An 18,798-nucleotide genomic window follows, 5' to 3' on the forward strand; every position below is an offset into this window, starting at 1 on the left:
CAACACTCGAAAGTAGAAACCCACACTCACTCACTCAATATCCCAATCCCACCTATTAATGATCATTTACTCTATGGGTCATGTGCATTCATATATCAAGCCTAGGATTCTTTCACATACACTTTCGGGCCCAATATATACCCAACCCAAACCAACATACCATCAACCAAAAGTTCAAAAGATGTATTTAACAAAAATGACAAATTCGATGTTGTTTTGTTATTATCTAGATTTGCATGGCCACATGCCCACATCGTGGATTGTTGACGCTAGTGGTGGAGCCAGGAATTTAAGTGAGGGTGAGCCACCTAGAAACTAAGCATAAAAAAAAAATACACTAATTTTTTTTAACTAAAAATTCAAACCCGATCACAAAATAAGTATATTTCAAACATAAAAAAAATCATATAAAAGGATTACAATAAATGTAATATAAAAAATAAGAAAAGAAAAAATAATTCAATCTAAACAAGTATTTCTTCATAATTGTCCTCGACGACCTTCTTTTTTGTCATCATTCTTCATCTTATGGAAGCGTTGCAAGATCAACTTGGTATCAATGCTATCAAAAACTTTTTTTTCAATGTATGTTATTAAACAATCATTCAACCATTCATCTGCCATCCGATTGCACAGACAATTTTTTAATTTATGATATTCATAGCAGAAAATGCCCTCTCCACGGTAGCAGTAGCAACAGGTAAAATCAGCGCCAACTTATTCAACAAATACACAAGTGGGTACACAATGTCTTTCTTCGTCTCAACCATTTTTTTGGCTAGGCAGCTAATTCCATTTACTTTACCAAACTTAGTATCAGAACGCACATCAATAATATAATTCTCAAGCTGATCCGCTAATTCCATCTGATCTATCTCTGAAAAATCATCAGGATAAAGTCGAGCAAAATGGATCAACTTTTGCTTATCGAAAGCAGCAAACAACTCACAAAGATAAAGACATGTCATGCAAAGAAGTAATTATGTGTTTGCTTCATTAAACCGATCATTTAACTCTTGAAGTTGTAAATCAATACATTGATAGAATAATCCAACACGATGGTAATGTAAATTGGTGCTTCCTTCCCCTCTTCGTCGAGGTCTCCCTCGAGCCACATACCTTAATCTCTTCCATATTTGGAACAACCACATCATGTTTGGCACATAGTGAAGAAACTTCAATCAGGAGACTATCCCACCCATCATCTCCCATCGTCTGTAAGCGTACCTTTGTTATTTTAACAATAGTCATGGTATTGACAATGTCTTGGTCTTCTCGCTGCAAAACCTTGGACAAATCATTGCTAATTTCTAGTATCATTTTCATCAAATGCAAATTTAAGATAAATTCAAAAGACTGTACTGAACTTAATAATCCGTAAGCCTCACCTTTTTGTTCCGAGCTTGAACCATCTTCCGCTACATTATCAAGCACATCAAGTACTGAATCATAAGTGTTTTATCATGCCAAGAAATGTATAATAGTGTTAGCCCCATTGAGTGTCACTAGATCATTTAAAACTAGTCTCTTGATTCAACCATTTGCCACTTGAAATTTCTCCGCTTTGTAAGGCTGCAACAACTCTAGCCTTCATTGTTTCGCATAACATATCACGTCGCTTACATGATGCTCCAACAATATTTACCACATTAGAGAGAATACTAAAAATGTTAGCAATTGACTCATGTATGGTTCTTTGCAACTAATACAAGGGTTAACTGAAGCTGATGAGCGAAATAATGAACATAAAATGCAGACTCATTCTCTTTCATTATAAGTGTTTTTGGCCATTCGAATCACCTTGCATATTGCTGGCCCCATCATACCCTTGTCTACGCAGTCTAGATATATATGCTTAACTCATGCTTAGAGAACAACTCATCAATTGCATTTTTAAGTGTTACTGCACTAGCTAGTTTCTTTAACATGCATAACTCCAAAAAAATTCTCAATCACGCAACTTTTCTTGTCGACATAACGCAAAACAACTGCTATGTGCTCTTTAATTGATATATCACGTGCTTCATCAACTAAAATAGCAAACAATGAATTTCCATAATCCTTTAAAATAGCATTTGTAGTTTCCACAGTAGCTACATTCACAATCTCTTTTTGTATAACAGGCGAGGTCAATTTCAGATTTTTAGAAGCATTATCAAGAACGTTCTTAATGACTTCATTCATTATAATCTTTCAAAAATCGTTTAAGTTCAAGAAAATTGCCTTTAGTAATCGACTCCTCTGATTTATCATGGTCACGGAAAGCTAAACCTTGTCTTAAAAAAAACCTAATACATTCAATTATCGTAGTTAGATGTATTTGATAATCCCTTCGAATTTGGTCAGATTGTCTCTCAAGAAATATTTCGATATGTTGCTCTTAATTTAGCATTGCCCGTGCTGCCTTGTAAACAATATTATGAGCACTATTTGGTCCTCCAAAATACTCTTTTAATTTGGATTTCCTTTCCCAATTAGTAAACCCCTTGTGAGAAAAAAAAAATATATGTCCGCCTCCTTGTGCCCCCTGATCAGGTTTAAGGAGATAATAATAGTGACAAAACACGTCATCTTTGTTGAATACTATATTCCAACCAACTAAACTCTCCATACCACTCTTCTGAAAGCAATGGTCCTCTTTCCTATTGTCTTTGGAGGAAAAGTATGATTAGGCTGGCAAGGACTCCGAAGCAAATATGCTCTTCTTACTGAGTCATGATCATTAGGATGATAATCTAAAATCTTGTTCCTCAATCCAGGGTCTCCCGGAATGCTAGATAAGTCAAGTTCTTCACGATTTTCATGTTGAACCCGCTTTGACGTAGATTGTTCAACACCACCATCCTCAATTTTCTAGTGGCCGGCTTCACTTTGAAGAGGATCCTACTTCAACACTAACAACATGATCTGTGTTACTAGTTAGTTGAGCGGGCAGTGACTTTTTTTTATCAAATACTTTAGCATAGCTATTTAAACAATTAAAATAAACCACTAATCAATTTAATTGAAATTACACGAATTAAAATAAACTACCAATAATGTTCACAAAATAAAATAATAATTACAAACATATAAAAATCTAAATAATTTGGTATATGAATCAATACAAAAAGATAAAAAAAAAAAATACGACAAAAAATTAAATAATATAAAGATTGCCTAGTTACTCTACAAAACCGGTAGGTATAAAAGTGTTTGTTGGGGTAGAAGAGTAGAAGACTTAAATTTTAATATAGAGTAATAGAGAATGGAGGAGACAAGAGAAATAGAGTAAATGAGGGTTTTTTTTTTCCTGTTTTTTTTATAAATACGAGAGAGTTTCTTTGTTTGGGTTTATATATGGGTGGGCTTTTTTGTTTGAGTGATGGATTGTTGGGTTTTCTACTTTCATTTTTTTGCCATTTTGGTACTGTTTTCAGGTTTGTACATCAAGTACATCATCATGTGCACCCTTTTATATCGTTTGTACGTCTAACTACATCAGAAAGTGATAAACTGATAACTACATTATTTTTTAGTAAAATTGAGGGTACCTAGTAGGGCAGGGATCGGGTCGGATATGGTTATATCCGAATCCGAATCCGAATAGTTTTATAATATCCGAGCCCGAATCCGAACTCGATTATATTCGAAATTTAATATTTGAACCCGACCCGAACCCAATTATATCCGACTAACCAGATCGGATAACACTAAAAATTCAAAAAAAGCCCAAAAAATATATCCGAATCCGACAGACCCGAACCCGAACCCTACCCGAATAAATAAACGAATACAAAAATCGACCCGAACCCAAACTATTCAGATTCAGGTCGGGTCGGGTACTCAAACCCGACCCGATTCCCTGTCCTAGTACCTAGGGTGTACCCTTCCCCCTGGCTCCGCCTGGTTGACGCACATGTTCAAATTTCTATATCCAAAATTCTAGTGAATATAATTGATCGACCGCCCCGTTCAATACATTATGGAATGATACTCCAAAAAATGTGGTCACCTCTCAAAAAGAATAAGGGATGTGTATGGGATTCAAGCTGCTGCATTGAACTATTGAAGTCGGAGCAAAATTAGACATGTACAAAATCTTATTTATTTGATGATAATATGATATGGGCTAAACTTTAGCTTTGTTGTGTTTTGGGTTTTAGCAGAGAAGACACTCGTTGACTTTTTTGTGCAACCGGATTTTCATTTCCCTTGAAAATATCCCAATTAACTAAAGCCACATATCAGATATCAGTATATCACCACTCTTACCAAAAAAAAAAAATCACAATCACAAAACCTCATCCACAAGTTTCATTTCCATAATAATAATAATAGAATTAAAAAATGTAAACGAGAAAGATGATTAAGGGAAGCCTACTCACCATTTCTACTTGCTTTTCTCTAAAAACACTTTAATACATAAACACAACTTTTAATCAAACATATTTTCAATTAAACTACGTGTGCTTAAAAGTATAGAGTATATACAAATTCAACTTGTTCCAAATCATAATCATCATCGATCAGATATATAACAATAATCAGTCGGACAACTCTCTTTGTGTGGGTGTGTTGTGCTTCTCGTGCTTTTTATGCTGTCCACTCGTTTTCACGTAAAAAGAGCCACGTCTTTTAACTTCAATTATGTGATTCCCTCCAAAATCCTCCTTTGAGTCCCACCTCGTCACTCACACTCCTGAATACACATCCACTTTTCTTTGTTTCTTACTCTCAAACTTTTCTACTAGTGTTACTTTCCCTCGTTTTTCTCACTCTAACAATGAACCACCATAGATGTTTAGTTAAGCAAAGATAGGTATAAAATCACTTTCATGCACAAGCCCCACTAGTGGTTTAAAATGGTCTTATTCTGTTGTCCTAAAGTGGGGTTGTAGTGAAATTGTACGTTTTGTGTTTGTCTGGTCAATATTACCACTACAAGATTTTTATGTAATCTATCTAGCTCACTCCGAAGGACGGTGAATCCCACGTTTATTTCTTGTTCTTGACCGATACACGTTATGGTAGACTAATTTTTTAATATATATTGGAAGAGATATGGATTGTTTTTTGTTGTATGTAGCTGTCCATATAGATAATCTTTGAAGTTGTGTTACTCTTGTCAATTAAGGATCATATTTAAAGAGTGCTGTGTGTGATGGAATGTAAATTATTCGATTCGAAATTGATGTCTGCATCATCAGAGATACTTTGTTTGGGAAGAACATGTTCTAATGCATCTAATAGATGGAGTGATGGGGGTACTTTTGTTAAAGGAGCAAGACAATTCTGTTCTACTCGTCGAGGTATGTGTTTTACTACATTTTTTGAGTACCTATTAAGTTAAATTGTTGCATTGTTATAATTGTATGTGTTCCTTCAAGCATTTTAAGTGGTTGCTCTATGTATTATGTTGACAGTCAAGTTGTTTAGATTTAGGCACTGGATCTTCTAATAACAAAAGTTTCAATCTAGTTCAAGGTTTCATTTGGGCGGGTGTATGATTTTTTTGCTTGATTTTGTATCAATGTGCTGAACTGAAGTCAATTGTAATTAACAGAACAGAAACAGTAAAGCCAGTTATGCCTCAAAGCATATAATGAGTAGAAGGTACTTGTAATTGATTTCTACAGAATGACTTGTACATATACCGTATTAGCTTGTTACTTATAGTAACTTGTTTTGCATCAATTTTATGCTTTGCATTTGTGTAAATGACAAAGCTTATGCAACATTTCGGCACTGATGTTGAATAACTTGAGTTAAAACTCAACTAATTATTTCCCCCTTGGTTATTTAATTCAGGCATATTAATTAAGGTTTCTTATTCGACTACAAGAAAATCAAAACAATCTATTGATTGGGGTGGCCAAGAGAAATTTTCAGTTAGAAACAGTTCACCTTGGATTATTGAAACAAATGGTGTGATTTCTAGTTCACCTTTGGGACAGTGCTCTGTACTGGATGCTGCTGAAGACAACTATGAGGGAGTTATTGTTGATCCAGACAGACTACCGATTAACTCAAGTGCATTTGCTTCCATGCTTCAATCTTCTCTTTCACATTGGAGATCAAAGGTACTATCTTGTATCTTAATTGCTCATAAAATTAGGATGCAGTTGAGAATTTTGCTTATTCTTTTAGTAGTTTTAACTATTTGAATACATTCACTTGTCTTCTGAAATGATCCATAGGCATATTATAGCCTAATCTGAGCATTGTGGCTGTGCTTCTGAGCAACCATGGATTCCCCTAACGCCCTAATCTTGAACTATTTATGATTTTATTTTAGGGAAAGAAGGGAGTCTGGCTTAAGTTGCCAACAGAAAGGTCTGATCTCGTTCCTATAGCTGTGAAGGTAAACTTTTGTGTTCTCAACTCTCAGCTCTTAAACTGTGAGACAACAATAACATAAAGCATTTGGCCTCCATAGAAAGAAGCATACAAAGAGAATGTATCGCAATAACTATGGATGGAAAGTAATTTGACCATGTTTTTCTCATTTTATGAATGTAACAGTCTTTCTGAAATTTTAATTTGATTACAGCAAGGTTTTCATTATCACCACGCGGAGCGTGAGTACGTTATGCTGACAATTTGGATTTCTGAAGGACCTTCTATGCTTCCTGCCAATGCTTCGCATCAAGTTGGGGTTGGGGGTTTTGTCATCAATGACAACAATGAGGTATATTCAAATTTTTGAAATAGACACATAAACGTCTAATCCATATCCCAATTGAATTAGGATATGTGTCAACATGAGAGCACACATACTTTATTTTTAGCTTAGCAATTTCATAGTAAGGAAATCTCTAGCTGTTTGAACTTCGAGTTTAGATTGTACAATGTTTTCAGAGTCATTTCATATAGTATAGTAAGGACCATAGTACAAAATATCCCGGTATATCATGATATTTGAGAATATCTATTCAGATTTCAGATAAAGATATATAAATATCACGATATGTTCATAAATATATACGACTGCAAATATCAATAATATTTTGACGATATTTATAATATTTGTAATATTTGGAGATATTTGGCGATATTTTTTGTATATAATAATTTTATTTAATATTTATTATTATATTTCAAATAAATATAAATAATGTATTATGATAAATCAAAAAATATCTACGATATTTGCATGTGAAACAATATCAAATATTTCCAAAAAAAAATATATATATATATCTACGATACATATCCAGAAATTGAATATCGATAAATACCAATATCTTGATATTTTGTAGCATGGTAAAAACAACATATTCAGCATAAATTGTCTTGATGACCCTCTACAGGTGCTTGTGGTGCAAGAGAAGCACTGCACTCCTGCATGCGCTGGTCTCTGGAAGTTACCTACAGGTTTCATTCTTGAGGTACACTAGCACAAGCCCTTACTTTTAATGTTGATCCATGTAGGTTTGCATAATGGACCTCCAGGCCAGGAGCTCAAAAGAAATAAGATGAAGTATTAAACATATTTTGATCATTATTTTCTTTCGCTCCAACTTAACTATACTTTGTGATTGACCAGTCGGAGGAGATCTATACAGGAGTTGTAAGAGAAGTTAAAGAGGAAACCGGTGTAAGAAGCTAATACTCCAAATTCTTTTCCTTTAATTACTTGCTCTTTCCTGCATTTAGTCTAACAACATTATTCTTTGATGTTTCAGATTGATACAGAATTTGTGGAGGTTATTTCTTTTAGGTACCTTTTGCACCTAAAGTACCTTTCTTTAATTCCATATATAAGGTTGATAAATTCTTTTATTAAGACGATTGGAATGAAAGTATTACCCTGCTAACAGCAAATAAGTGTAAAATAAAAGTGTTTTCTCTCCTTCAGTGTTTGAACCTCTAGCTTGGCTTAGACGCGTGCCATCATCTAATAACAGTAGGTTGCTAGATGCTAAAATCCATAACGAATTTTTTGGTTGCCATAGACCAAGTGCTAGTACCTATTGCTAAATATGCAGTTTGTATTTGGGATGTTATGCTTTACCTGTTGCACACACCATTTTAAGTAGGCTAAACAGACTTTATGCCATCATTTTCTTCTTAGATATAGGTTCAAAGGTACCCACTCACCCCTTTCGAAATTTGTGGAGGCCAAAGATGCCAATCCCTGGGGCCATTGTTGGCTGTGTGCCTGCACTGGGGTGTTGATGGGAGTAATCCCGCCCTTTATTAGACCCACTATCCATTTGCTACACAGTCTTTAGTATCTCAGGCAATTGAGGTGATAGTTGGCACATAATATCAAAGGAACCTGCCCTTAAGGTGGCACTGTTGTCTCTAGTGAGAGCGCTGTGAAGAGTGACTTAGATGGGTGCCTGCCTCCTGTTCGACCCAGCATCGTCTTGATATACATTGTTGCACCTCTTAACAGCTTCAACGCATCTAGCTGGGTCTGAGATTGTGAAGTTATTCTTACTAACGAATCAGGATATTTTGGATATAAACGATTTTACCAAATTGTTGAAATTCCTAAAAAATAAAGTCCATGCTCTTTTGAATTTAGTTGTCAAATTCTAAATTAAGTTAAGCAAGTATGGAACATATGGATCTCTGCCACTTTAATGGAGTTTAGGACAGGATAAGAGTTACACAACATATATGCCAAGTCAGATGTGCTTGTGAGTTGTGAGTTTCTTTCAAATTAGGCTATAATCAGCTCAACCTGTACACACTACTCTGCACGCAACAGGTGCTATGAGTATACCTTAGGGGCTGACAACACCATTGCCTGTTTGCTGACATAGTCAAATCCTAAATGATTTTCTCTTACTTGCTAAGTCAGGACACAAACAATCGGATTTCCTCATTCATTTTCAAGTTTCACCATGTGGCTAATTTGAATCGAATACCCTAATTTTCGGTTATATATAAAGCAATGACATGGACCCATACAGCCATACCATAAATCTATACAAGTGTCTTGCTTGACACATTAGAGCCAATGGGGCAGGGCATCATCGATGGTACTAGATTCTTTAAGAATGCAGGAACCCAGTTACATTGTTATCTCAGTACTCAACTATTTCTGCCACTCACTCAGTTCCTTTTTCTTATGCTTCTTTCTATTTTCCGTTTAACTAGATGCGTGAAACTGATCTAGTGGGGTCTATTTTTCTTATATGATTGATTAACTTCCATAGCTCTGATGATTAGATTTTTAATTCTGTCTACGAAACTGATCTTATATATTTTCTGTAAATATTTAATATCAGACATGCCCTACGTGTAGCTTTCGAAAAGTCAGATTTGTTGTTCATATGCATGTTAAGACCTTTATCAACAGAAATCATAGCTGATGATTTGGAAGTTCAAGCTGCCAAGGTATTTAACTCACACATACTTTCATACTTCCTACTGCTATCAGACCACTTTATACCAACAGAATAATTGGGCTGTCATTAATATCATATAGTTAAGCAAATATTGAGTTTTTGCTTTTTTTTTGCTAAGTAGGTTTGAATTGTATTGATGTAAATAGAGGTATACATTGTATACAGGAGTGTAGAGTTCAAGACCCCAACTTCTGTGATCGAGCATAGTCAAATCTATAGTAAGTCTGATCAGGGACCTCCCATTTATAAATCCATGGGGGGTTACCTTCACACAAAAAGCTATTGTTAACTGGTAGCTCCACACCGAAATTCACTGCCTTGTTTGCTGAGAAGTTCGCTTCTCTCCATGTGCTAGTGATTCTGAGTATGGTCAGCTTGGTTGTTATGTCCCGCCATTTTTCTTTCAATTTCCATGGAATTTTCCCAGAATTAAAGGCAGCGACAGCTGCCTTGGAGTCTGATTCAATCCAGATAGAGCTTCTTCCTTTATTGAGTGAAACTTCTAAGTCTTCAATGATAGCAGTGCATTTGGCTATGAAGTTATTGGTAGCAGTACGTACCAATATTTCGACAGTAGACAAAACTAAAAGCACCATTTGAATCTCTTCCCACAACTCCAACTCCCGCTTGTCCTGGATTACCTTTTGCTGCTCCGTCAGTGTTGACTTTGGTCACATTTTCTTCCGGTAAGCTCCAAGTACAAGGCAAGATGCGTGGTGCTATTCTTGCTTTCATTTCAATGCACCAAATTCGAAGCATGTCTTTGTCTTGCAGGTTGCAGGTAACTTTAGACAAAGACACAGTAACCATAATCTGCTTTCTAACAAAACTCTTACAAGAACTCATCTTACTAGGCAAGTCCTCATGAAAAATCTTATTTCTGTTGTTCCATAAAGCCACCATACCTCCAAGCACCGCAGCCATCCATAAGTTACTGAGAAGAGAATTGAGTCCCTTGCCTTTGTTGATTGCTTCTGAGAAATCTGAGAAGTCTGCCCTGAGTTTAAATCTAGCTGTAATCCAGTTCCACATGTCTCTTGCAACCATACAACTCCACCATAAATGCTCTAGGTTCTCAGTAGCACTAGCACAAACACAAGTAGACTGCCATATATCCAAGTAGACTTTTTTTTTCCAGAACTTCATGATTCTCTGAGAGTATTGTTGCAGCTTAAAATAGTTAATCCTGTTTACCTGTTTTTCATATATCGTGCAGTCCCTTGTTACTAATACAAGAACTTCTATAATAACTATGAAGTGTATTGCTCATTTTCTTGCTAACTAATTTTAAACAAATGAACCTTTTCATAAACTTTTATCCTAAAGCATCTTATTCATTTAAAAGAAAGAGAAGATAAGCATCAATAGGGTACTTCGTTTCCAAGGTCGAAGTGGTAGGCTTTTACGACTTGTGCAATCAAATCAGAAAAGCTCGAGACAAACAATTTTGATTCATAGCACAAGATCAGTTCAACAGTCATACAAAGAATAATGTTGAGAAATGGATTCTTTCCCCACATTTACTAAAAACATGTTTCTAAGAATGTCTGAATACCGACTGAATGCGGTTCTACAGTTCATATCGTCATTGCAAGGTAGGCTGTTGAATCATTTGTTGCGATTGTTTTATTGAAACTTGCACTTATTTGGTAGATTTAAAAGGATATGTGAGACATGTTAGTGACTCTAGTCATACATGTTTGTCCTAGGGTTTTAAATTTCAGCTAGATTTCAACTTTGTTTAGCGATTCTAATTATCTCACTTGAATCTGAAACAATAGATACAAACGTCACAAGTAAGCCTACCCTAGCTTAACATTCAAAAAATGAAAACAAATTTAAGCAAATACCACTTAACTAGCACAATTAACCACAAACCTTGACTTTGTATCGCTAGATATCACAGATTCTATTGCCAAGTAAGATATATGTAAAGAAGTTACTGCTAGGGGTGAACATTGTGCGACTAGGTTCTGAACAAATTTATATGTTGAAATGTGCTAGCTGTCTAGCTTCCTTTCTTCTTTTTGTTGAAAGGTTTATATCCTGTTCGCTTCTGATAGTAATGTCCTGCTTATGTCACAGTGGATGCCCCTAACCGAATATCTTGCGCAATCACGAATCCGAGGAGACAGAATGTTCAAGAAGATAATAGATATGTGCATTGCACGCCTTGGTAAGCGTTACTGTGGATTGCAATCCCATAAAGTCATCTCGAAATTTGATGGGAAATCATCTACCTTGTACTATAATGTTGTTGAAGCTCCAGATAATTGCCTGGGAAGATGAAGCTAACCAATTCTACATATCCATTGTATGATTCCATCCGTAGTTCTCTAGATTGAGTTTTGTGTATTTTCCATATTCAATCTCTATGTCTGTAACATGTAATTGACTTGTATAACATAAGCTACACCTGAACTCGATCTGATGGTAGCCCTGATCCCCTGATTCGTAACGTGTACCTATGAACTTTCTTTATATTAATTGTACAAATTACACTCTATATAACGTGGATAATGTTTATACTGCATGTGTCTTATAAGTCCATTTAGTTGTTTTTATTTGCTATGATCGAGCACAATTGCACAATACATTTCTATTGAGACACCACTTAATCATCTCAATATCCTAAAATTTTACTGCACAAAGTGTCAAAGTCCATGAACATGTCCATTCTTTATAGTCCAATCCTTGTCTCCTGAAACATAGAAGTGACGAGGGATTAAGTGTGAACTGTGATGACTACTGAACTCATGACTTGAAAGAGCCGACCACATATACGGCCAGTTTGGATTCCACGAGTGTATGTATAACTGGATATAACTCTATGTGTTGACACAAACTTGTCTATATCAGCATTAGATTGACTTGCCACGATGCATTTTGGATTGGCGAAGAATTTTTCAAACTTCTAAGTTCATATTGGTTGGCCTGAGGCCAGTCCAGTCTTTAATAATTTTGCTTTCCTATTTATTATTTCTTTTGGCCTTCAATTCATGTCTGCAAGAAACAAAAGTTTGTTTTGCTTTCATATGAACTATGTTGTTGTTTAAAACTAATAATTCTACGTAAATCTACATTTATTTATACATGTAAAATTAATGGCCGGATTGAACATGCCATTTTTGTACAATCCTTAAAAGTTAAAACCATTGGATGATAGAAATTTTAGACGTTTTATAAATGTCAATTTGAAACTGATTATTCCAATAATAAAACTTTTTCGTAATAAAAAAAACCGCCAATAATCTCTCTTGTGGACCCCACCAATAATACCACCCCATTCCTTCTTTCTTCCCAATCCTCAAAACTCATCAATTTCCAAGATCCAATTTCTCGTTTCCCAATTTCTCGTCCCCAAAATAAAGATTTAGGCGTTTCTTTACTGCTCATAAATTTTAAATTTTGACAACCTGGGCTTATGATTTTGATTGTGAATTAGAAGAATTTGGTGTCAATTTGAAGAAAGGACATCAAATTTAGAGTTGTGATTTGATATATGAATTAGAATAATTTGATGAGAAATTGAAGGAAGGAGGAAGGGGGTGGAATGATCATGCGCTTTTTACCAAGTTTAACGATTTCGAGAGATCAGAGTAAAAATGGAGCAAGTAGTAATAATAGGACCCAGTTGTTTCTTAATGTTTATGATCTTACACCAATAAATAATTACCTTTATTGGTTTGGACTGGGCATTTTTCACTCTGGGATTGAAGGTATAATATATATAAACTCTTTGTTTAGTTATCTACTTCTTTTCCTGTTTTTTTTTTATAGCTTGAGTTTAGCTGTATATAGACTTTTTGGTAGATGTATGTGTATATATATACATTATCTCCTTAGTGCCTATTGTATAGTTTTTACTGCGGTTTACCAGTGAAAATCTTAGCGTTTAAGGGTGTGTTTGATTTGTGGGAAAATTCCATTTTAATAGGTAGATGTGGATGGGAACTTTTCAGAACTCAATAGTGTGATTGTGTGGGAAAGTTCTTTTGAGGAGGGAGTGGAAGAATTTGGGTGTGATTTAGGGCTTTTGAAGTAATCAACATGATTTTAGCTTATAAATGATTGTGGAATTTACTCCCACAAATTGAGCACACTTACTTTGCTTGCTTGCTTGTGCTGCTTGAGGGAACTTTTTGCTTTGAATCTCATTTGGCCATTTTAATAGTTCTGAAAGCATGGTCGTACTAAAGTGTGATGCCTCACCCTCTATTCTAACAACTAACAATAGAAGGTTTATTCTTTGATTTTCACCGAAGGTTTGTTATGTCATGTTGTGCCAGCTGACTAGCACATTAAGTGCTGCGTATGGAATAGCTTATAGCGAAGAGTTATGGGATCCCTTCTCTCTTTACATTCTGTTTATTTGCTTTTCAAATATGTTTTGTTATTCGTGGGTTTGCTTTTGCTTCCGTTTTAATTCATGCAGTAGATGTGATATATCATCTTTTTAGCATTGGCTAGTCTTCTGAAGCGAATTCTGCATTAGAAGAAACTGATGATTTCTACCTTGGTGAAGTGGTACATGGGCTGGAGCAGTTGATTTAAAAAAAAAATGTCGGGTTTGGTGTGTCTAGGGATTACTTCATCGTTTATGCGTGTTCAACTACTAAGTTGTAATTTTCGTTAGCGCATTAGTTTTATATGAAATTAGAGATGATGTTACTGCAAAGATACCAGCCAAATTGGTTTGTCTGAATTCAACCTTTGGGGTTTTCAGTAATTTCTTTTAAAGTTGTAAGTTAAATGAAACGCGCAACTTGTTTACGAGAAATTTTGAGTTCCTACATTCTCTTTAAGTCTTTCACCATCTTTTTGCATGATATTCCTTTTCCCATGAGATTGATTCTTTAGCAGTATAGTAAACTTCTCTACCTATTTTGGTTTTTACAAGTTAATATTGGTGGTCTCTCAACTTTTCAAATAGAATTTGTAAAGATACAAGATCTTATTTATTTCTAAAAGGTTGATCTTATCCGACTATATATAATCTGTTGTTGCTCTTATAAACAAAATCACTTTGTTATGTTTTGGAGCATAAATTGGTTGTGATCTACTGGACATAATTTGCACTTATGTTCATAGTTTTATCATATAGGATCCGTTTTAAGTTTAATTTTCATAAGTCATGATAGATTTCTAGCTTGTTACAGTGTTTTGACTGTTGATTTCATACTCCATGACAAGCGTTTCCAACGATCCATATAAGTATCTAACTAGAGTTTATTGTTATTTGCGGTTTTATGCTGATTTTATAATATTACGTGTTGAACTTAGATTTCCTGCGTGTTGCAATTGCTTACGATCATGGTACATTGTTTGTAACACTTTTTCTATTAGTAATTTGTTTAGCACACAGTTAATTGCAGTGAAAAGTAGGCTCTGTAGAAATGCTTTCTTTGTTGGGGCAAGAATATTGTAGTTTGGATATGGGAGCCTCTTTAATGGAGGGACTTTAGAGTATTTGGACAATAGTACATGTATTTTGTTAAGGATTTCTAGTCCTATAAAATCTCACAAGTGCTGGATATTCCCTTAAGATCTTGCCTTGCAGATATTTTATCATTTAACGTGCAAAGTGCAATTATTACTCCTTATACTATGCCTCGATCCTATGGTTAGTAGCAAACAAATTATAAACTGTGACTTGTTCTTGTCTTAAGTTAGCCTAAAGTGGGATAACATGAGTACTTTAATTGTTGATGCGGAGGTTGTAGCTGAAAATTAGGTTTTGAGTTATAAGTGACTTGGGAAACAACTGAAGTAGTTAATTGAGTTGAATATGACACTTATGTGACTATCAATGAGTAAACGTCAAGAAGTCAAGGTTTAGAACTGCGTAGGAGTACTTAAGAAGCAAGATTCGGTTAGTGAACGCCCTGAACTTGTGATTTTTTATCTGAGCGAGGTCGTGCTACTGATAAACTTACTGTTGCTAGAAATGTTGAGATTCTCATAGACTCATATTTGAAAGCTTCAGTACAATCTCATGATAGAGTTCTTTGACCGACACTAGCTGGCATGAACCTGTCTACAATTGTCTGAAACGTCACTAGTATTAGCTACTGCCCAACAACTTTTCAGGTTGTTAAAGATTCTGTCGGGTAACAAAGAGGTGCTAACATTCATGTGTTGGGCGTCAACTAATAAGCATCAAGTTGTGGGTACCTCTTATCAAGTGGTGCTAGGCCTTTGTAAAGAAAGTGGGATTTTCAGTGTTGGACACCAGTTAGGGTGTTCGTTTTGTCAATGTGAATATTGTGTGCCTGGTGTGTCCCAAATTCTATTCCTGATTTGTGATTACTAATAATTTTACCATCATGCTAGCTACCTCTGCATAGGGTCTTATTTCGTTGTTGGTATCTTTTTAGTACTGTTCATTCTTCTGAATACATATTGACAAGATTGTATTTGATTTTGACACAGTACATGGTATGGAATATGCATTTGGAGCTCATGAGTACCCCACTAGTGGTGTGTTTGAGGTGGAACCAAAGAGCTGTCCCGGTTTTACTTTCAGAAGGTCTGTGCCGTTGGGCAGCACTAACATGTCTCGTTCAGAATTCAGGTCGTTCATGGAGCACCTATCTGGAAGATATCATGGGGACACATATCATCTGATTGCCAAGAATTGCAACCATTTTACTGAAGATGTTTGCAAGCGTCTCACCGGAAAAGCCATTCCTGGCTGGGTGAATCGGCTTGCTAGATTAGGTAAGAGTTAAGATGTTTGTGAGCTTGTTAATAAAGTTATATGGCAGCATGGCACCTTCAGCCCAATATGGCCTTTGTGTCTCTTTTTTCGCATGAAGTTTTGGATTACTTTTCATCAATTTGCAAAGTGGCACTTAAATTATATGATTCTCATTGTCTTATATTTATCATGTGAATCTTGAAGTTTCAGGTTCTTTCTGCAATTGTCTACTTCCAGAAAGTATTCAAGTTACCACGGCAATCAGGCATCTACCTGATCATGCTGTTTATTCTGGTGAGTTGGCTTTCACAAAACCTTTGTTTTACATTCTTTTTCTAGTTTAAGTTGGCTATATGTTTTATGCTATGTCACATTGACACGAATACGCGTGTCAGTGTCCGTCACGGATACGGAGTGCCTGACACAGGACCTATGTGAAGTAGGACAACGGGACACAACTAATTAAAAAGAAAATTATTCGTATTGTTTTTAAGAAATTTATTTCTATTCTTTAGTTACACAACTAATTCTTTGGCTCAAGTCCCTGCAGAACGCCTCCTTGCAAATAAATAAATATGAAAGTGTTAATAGATTATTTTCTTAGTCTTTTAGGGTATAGAAGAAACCCTTGCTGGAAATCATATCCACAAGGTGTCTGTGTCTCCGACAGGGATTTTTTTAAGAATATGAAGTGTCCATAAAACCTTTACGCTAATTGAAACTTGCAAGAGAACTGAGAAACTTATGTGCTTTGTAAAAAGGAAGTCACTGATGATCATTTGTGACTTTGCATTACTTTTAAACCACGTGAGTCTATCTGTCAAATTGCACGAGTCATTTCTTGAAGTTGTGGCTGCAGAACTGTATCTGCCTCTCTTTTTCTTTTTATTTTTCCCTCTTTTCGATTGATTTTTGGGCACAACACAATACTCACCCTTTGGATAATCTTTTATGAGAAGTTGCTGCACTGCTTGATTATTTGAGAGCTTATGATGGTTTAACTTCATCTGATTTCACAACATTGACATCACTCATTCTATTTAGTTATAGTGGCCGGACTATGTCCATATCAATATGTGACTGGAATATAACTTTCACTTTGCTGTCTTAAACAGATGATGGATCAGATTCTGTAGTATCATCTGCAGCTGGCGAAAGTGAAGATGACGATTCTGATCATCAATTGCTGACGTTACCTACCAATGATGTTGCATTTCTTAAGGATAAATCAGTTAGGCTCGCAAGAGAGCTCATGTGAGTTGCATCTTTTTTGTTTTTATTTTTTCATTTTTTCAGGTTTATTTGTCATAAGTTGTGTGATTTTGTTGTATGTAATAGTTTATGAATTTCAGTTGTATCATTTATCACAACTTTTGTAGTGGTTATCTAAGCTCTACTGTTTCTGTATCTTTGATTGATGATGCTCAAGGCTAAACACTTTCTCTTTCCATCTGCTCTTTTTTTATATTAGTTTTCCTCAGACCCTCCTACACATGGTCATGCAGTTAACTTACCCCTTTGATTTCTCTAAGTTGATTGGATGTTTCCTCCTGGTTTTTGTTTTCTTTTTTCTTTTTTTCTTTTTTCATTTCATTTTTCACTAAATATCAGAGACACTCTCTCTATAGTTGCTTCTTCTTTTGGTGCTTTGATCATGAATTTAATATCAGAATGGCATCAGATAAGTTCTAGCTGAATGATCTTATCTGATGCCATTCTGATACTGATATGCACATCGGATTTTTTCTGCTACTTTGTGCCTGGTTTAAAGTTAAAGATTTTAGACCATATTTTGATTATTGGGTTTAGAGGAGGCTAGGGTGTGTTTTTGCCTAGGTATAAATATCAGTTCAAATCTCATGGATAAAAGCTTTACTTGGATGGAATAGTTACTTTCAATTTCTACATACTTTGAGAATATATTAGAAACTAACAGTCTTTCAGTAATCTGAAAGTTGGTTTCTATTTTTTGAGATTGAAGTGATTTGTTTGAACTTTGAACTACTGCTGGCCCTAGACTAAAAACTGAAGTTCTTTGTTTATGTTTTCACAAGTAATGTTTTGTTGATAAAAGAGGTGGTTAAAATTGAGGCACTCCGTACACTATGCTAAACAAAGCAGAAGTAAGCTACATGTGGGTCGTCGGTCGTCCTTACAATTTTGATGATCCATCTTTATAATGATCTCCTTATTTAATATATTTCAACTTACCTAGCAACAAAAAAAACTAGTAATACCACAGTAAGCTTTTAACCTGAAAACCGTACGAGAAAGTTCTTTTAGTGGATGGTGTTGCGATCCTGCAATTATTATCACTGCGCCTTAACCTAAACTCTAATTTCAGCCATTAGCTAAGCAAATGGTGAAGTGTATGGAAGAAGTAGATGATCCCATTAGGATCTGTGATGGCTGGCATCAATTCCAACAAGACCATAGTTTTCAGTTTTAATTCCTGCAAACATTTAGTTGCATGCTTGCATGCCAGGGTTTTCTTTTACTTTCGCTATTGGTAGCATGAAAGGGTTTACTTTCACTGCCTTTGGTACTCCAACCCCATAACCAGTTGTCCTCCATATGAAAGGATTGAACAGAAAAGGTAGCATTACTACTCCAGGCTTGTAACCAAACTAACCATGCATCTTCTACGAAGCGAAGTGGAATGAATATTCAACACGGACTGCCGCAGCTAAAATCGTTGTTTGTATCTGTTGAAAACTTGAAATGATATTGCCTGCAAGTCACAGCGCTCTTGTT

At 35.4% G+C, this 18,798-nt stretch overlaps 3 protein-coding genes across 5 annotated transcripts; 2 read left to right on the forward strand and 1 right to left on the reverse strand.

Moving 5' to 3' along the window:
- Positions 1-644: 644 nt before the first annotated feature.
- Positions 645-2,184, reverse strand: LOC147494204 (uncharacterized). Its single transcript, XM_086568069.1, has 4 exons — positions 1,962-2,184; positions 1,389-1,442; positions 1,120-1,310; positions 645-944 (listed from the first exon to the last, which is right to left on the reverse strand). Exons 1-4 carry the CDS (start codon positions 2,182-2,184, stop codon positions 645-647), a joined length of 768 nt encoding a protein of 255 aa, XP_086424195.1.
- Positions 2,185-4,484: 2,300 nt separating this feature from the next.
- Positions 4,485-11,872, forward strand: LOC147494205 (nudix hydrolase 8-like). 2 transcript variants are annotated; one of them, XM_086566689.1, is made up of 9 exons: positions 4,485-5,291; positions 5,791-6,062; positions 6,278-6,343; positions 6,533-6,670; positions 7,293-7,370; positions 7,529-7,579; positions 7,668-7,702; positions 9,225-9,333; positions 11,430-11,872. In XM_086566689.1, exons 1-9 carry the CDS (start codon positions 5,144-5,146, stop codon positions 11,631-11,633), a joined length of 1,101 nt encoding a protein of 366 aa, XP_086422815.1. In that variant the 5' UTR covers positions 4,485-5,143; the 3' UTR covers positions 11,634-11,872. The 2 variants fall into 2 exon arrangements, with proteins under 2 accessions (XP_086422815.1, XP_086422816.1); XM_086566690.1 differs by lacking the exon at positions 9,225-9,333 and having other exon boundaries at positions 4,871-5,291.
- Positions 11,873-12,196: 324 nt separating this feature from the next.
- Positions 12,197-17,451, forward strand: LOC147494206 (deSI-like protein At4g17486). 2 transcript variants are annotated; one of them, XM_086566691.1, is made up of 4 exons: positions 12,197-13,063; positions 15,777-16,064; positions 16,249-16,338; positions 17,160-17,451. In XM_086566691.1, exons 1-4 carry the CDS (start codon positions 12,898-12,900, stop codon positions 17,300-17,302), a joined length of 687 nt encoding a protein of 228 aa, XP_086422817.1. In that variant the 5' UTR covers positions 12,197-12,897; the 3' UTR covers positions 17,303-17,451. The 2 variants fall into 2 exon arrangements, with proteins under 2 accessions (XP_086422817.1, XP_086422818.1); XM_086566692.1 differs by having other exon boundaries at positions 12,412-13,063; positions 16,255-16,338.
- The last annotated feature ends 1,347 nt before the right edge of the window (positions 17,452-18,798 follow it).

Source organism: Coptis chinensis, chromosome 6, assembly GCF_015680905.1.
Source record: "Coptis chinensis isolate HL-2020 chromosome 6, ASM1568090v1, whole genome shotgun sequence".
Taxonomy (NCBI): domain Eukaryota; kingdom Viridiplantae; phylum Streptophyta; class Magnoliopsida; order Ranunculales; family Ranunculaceae; genus Coptis; species Coptis chinensis.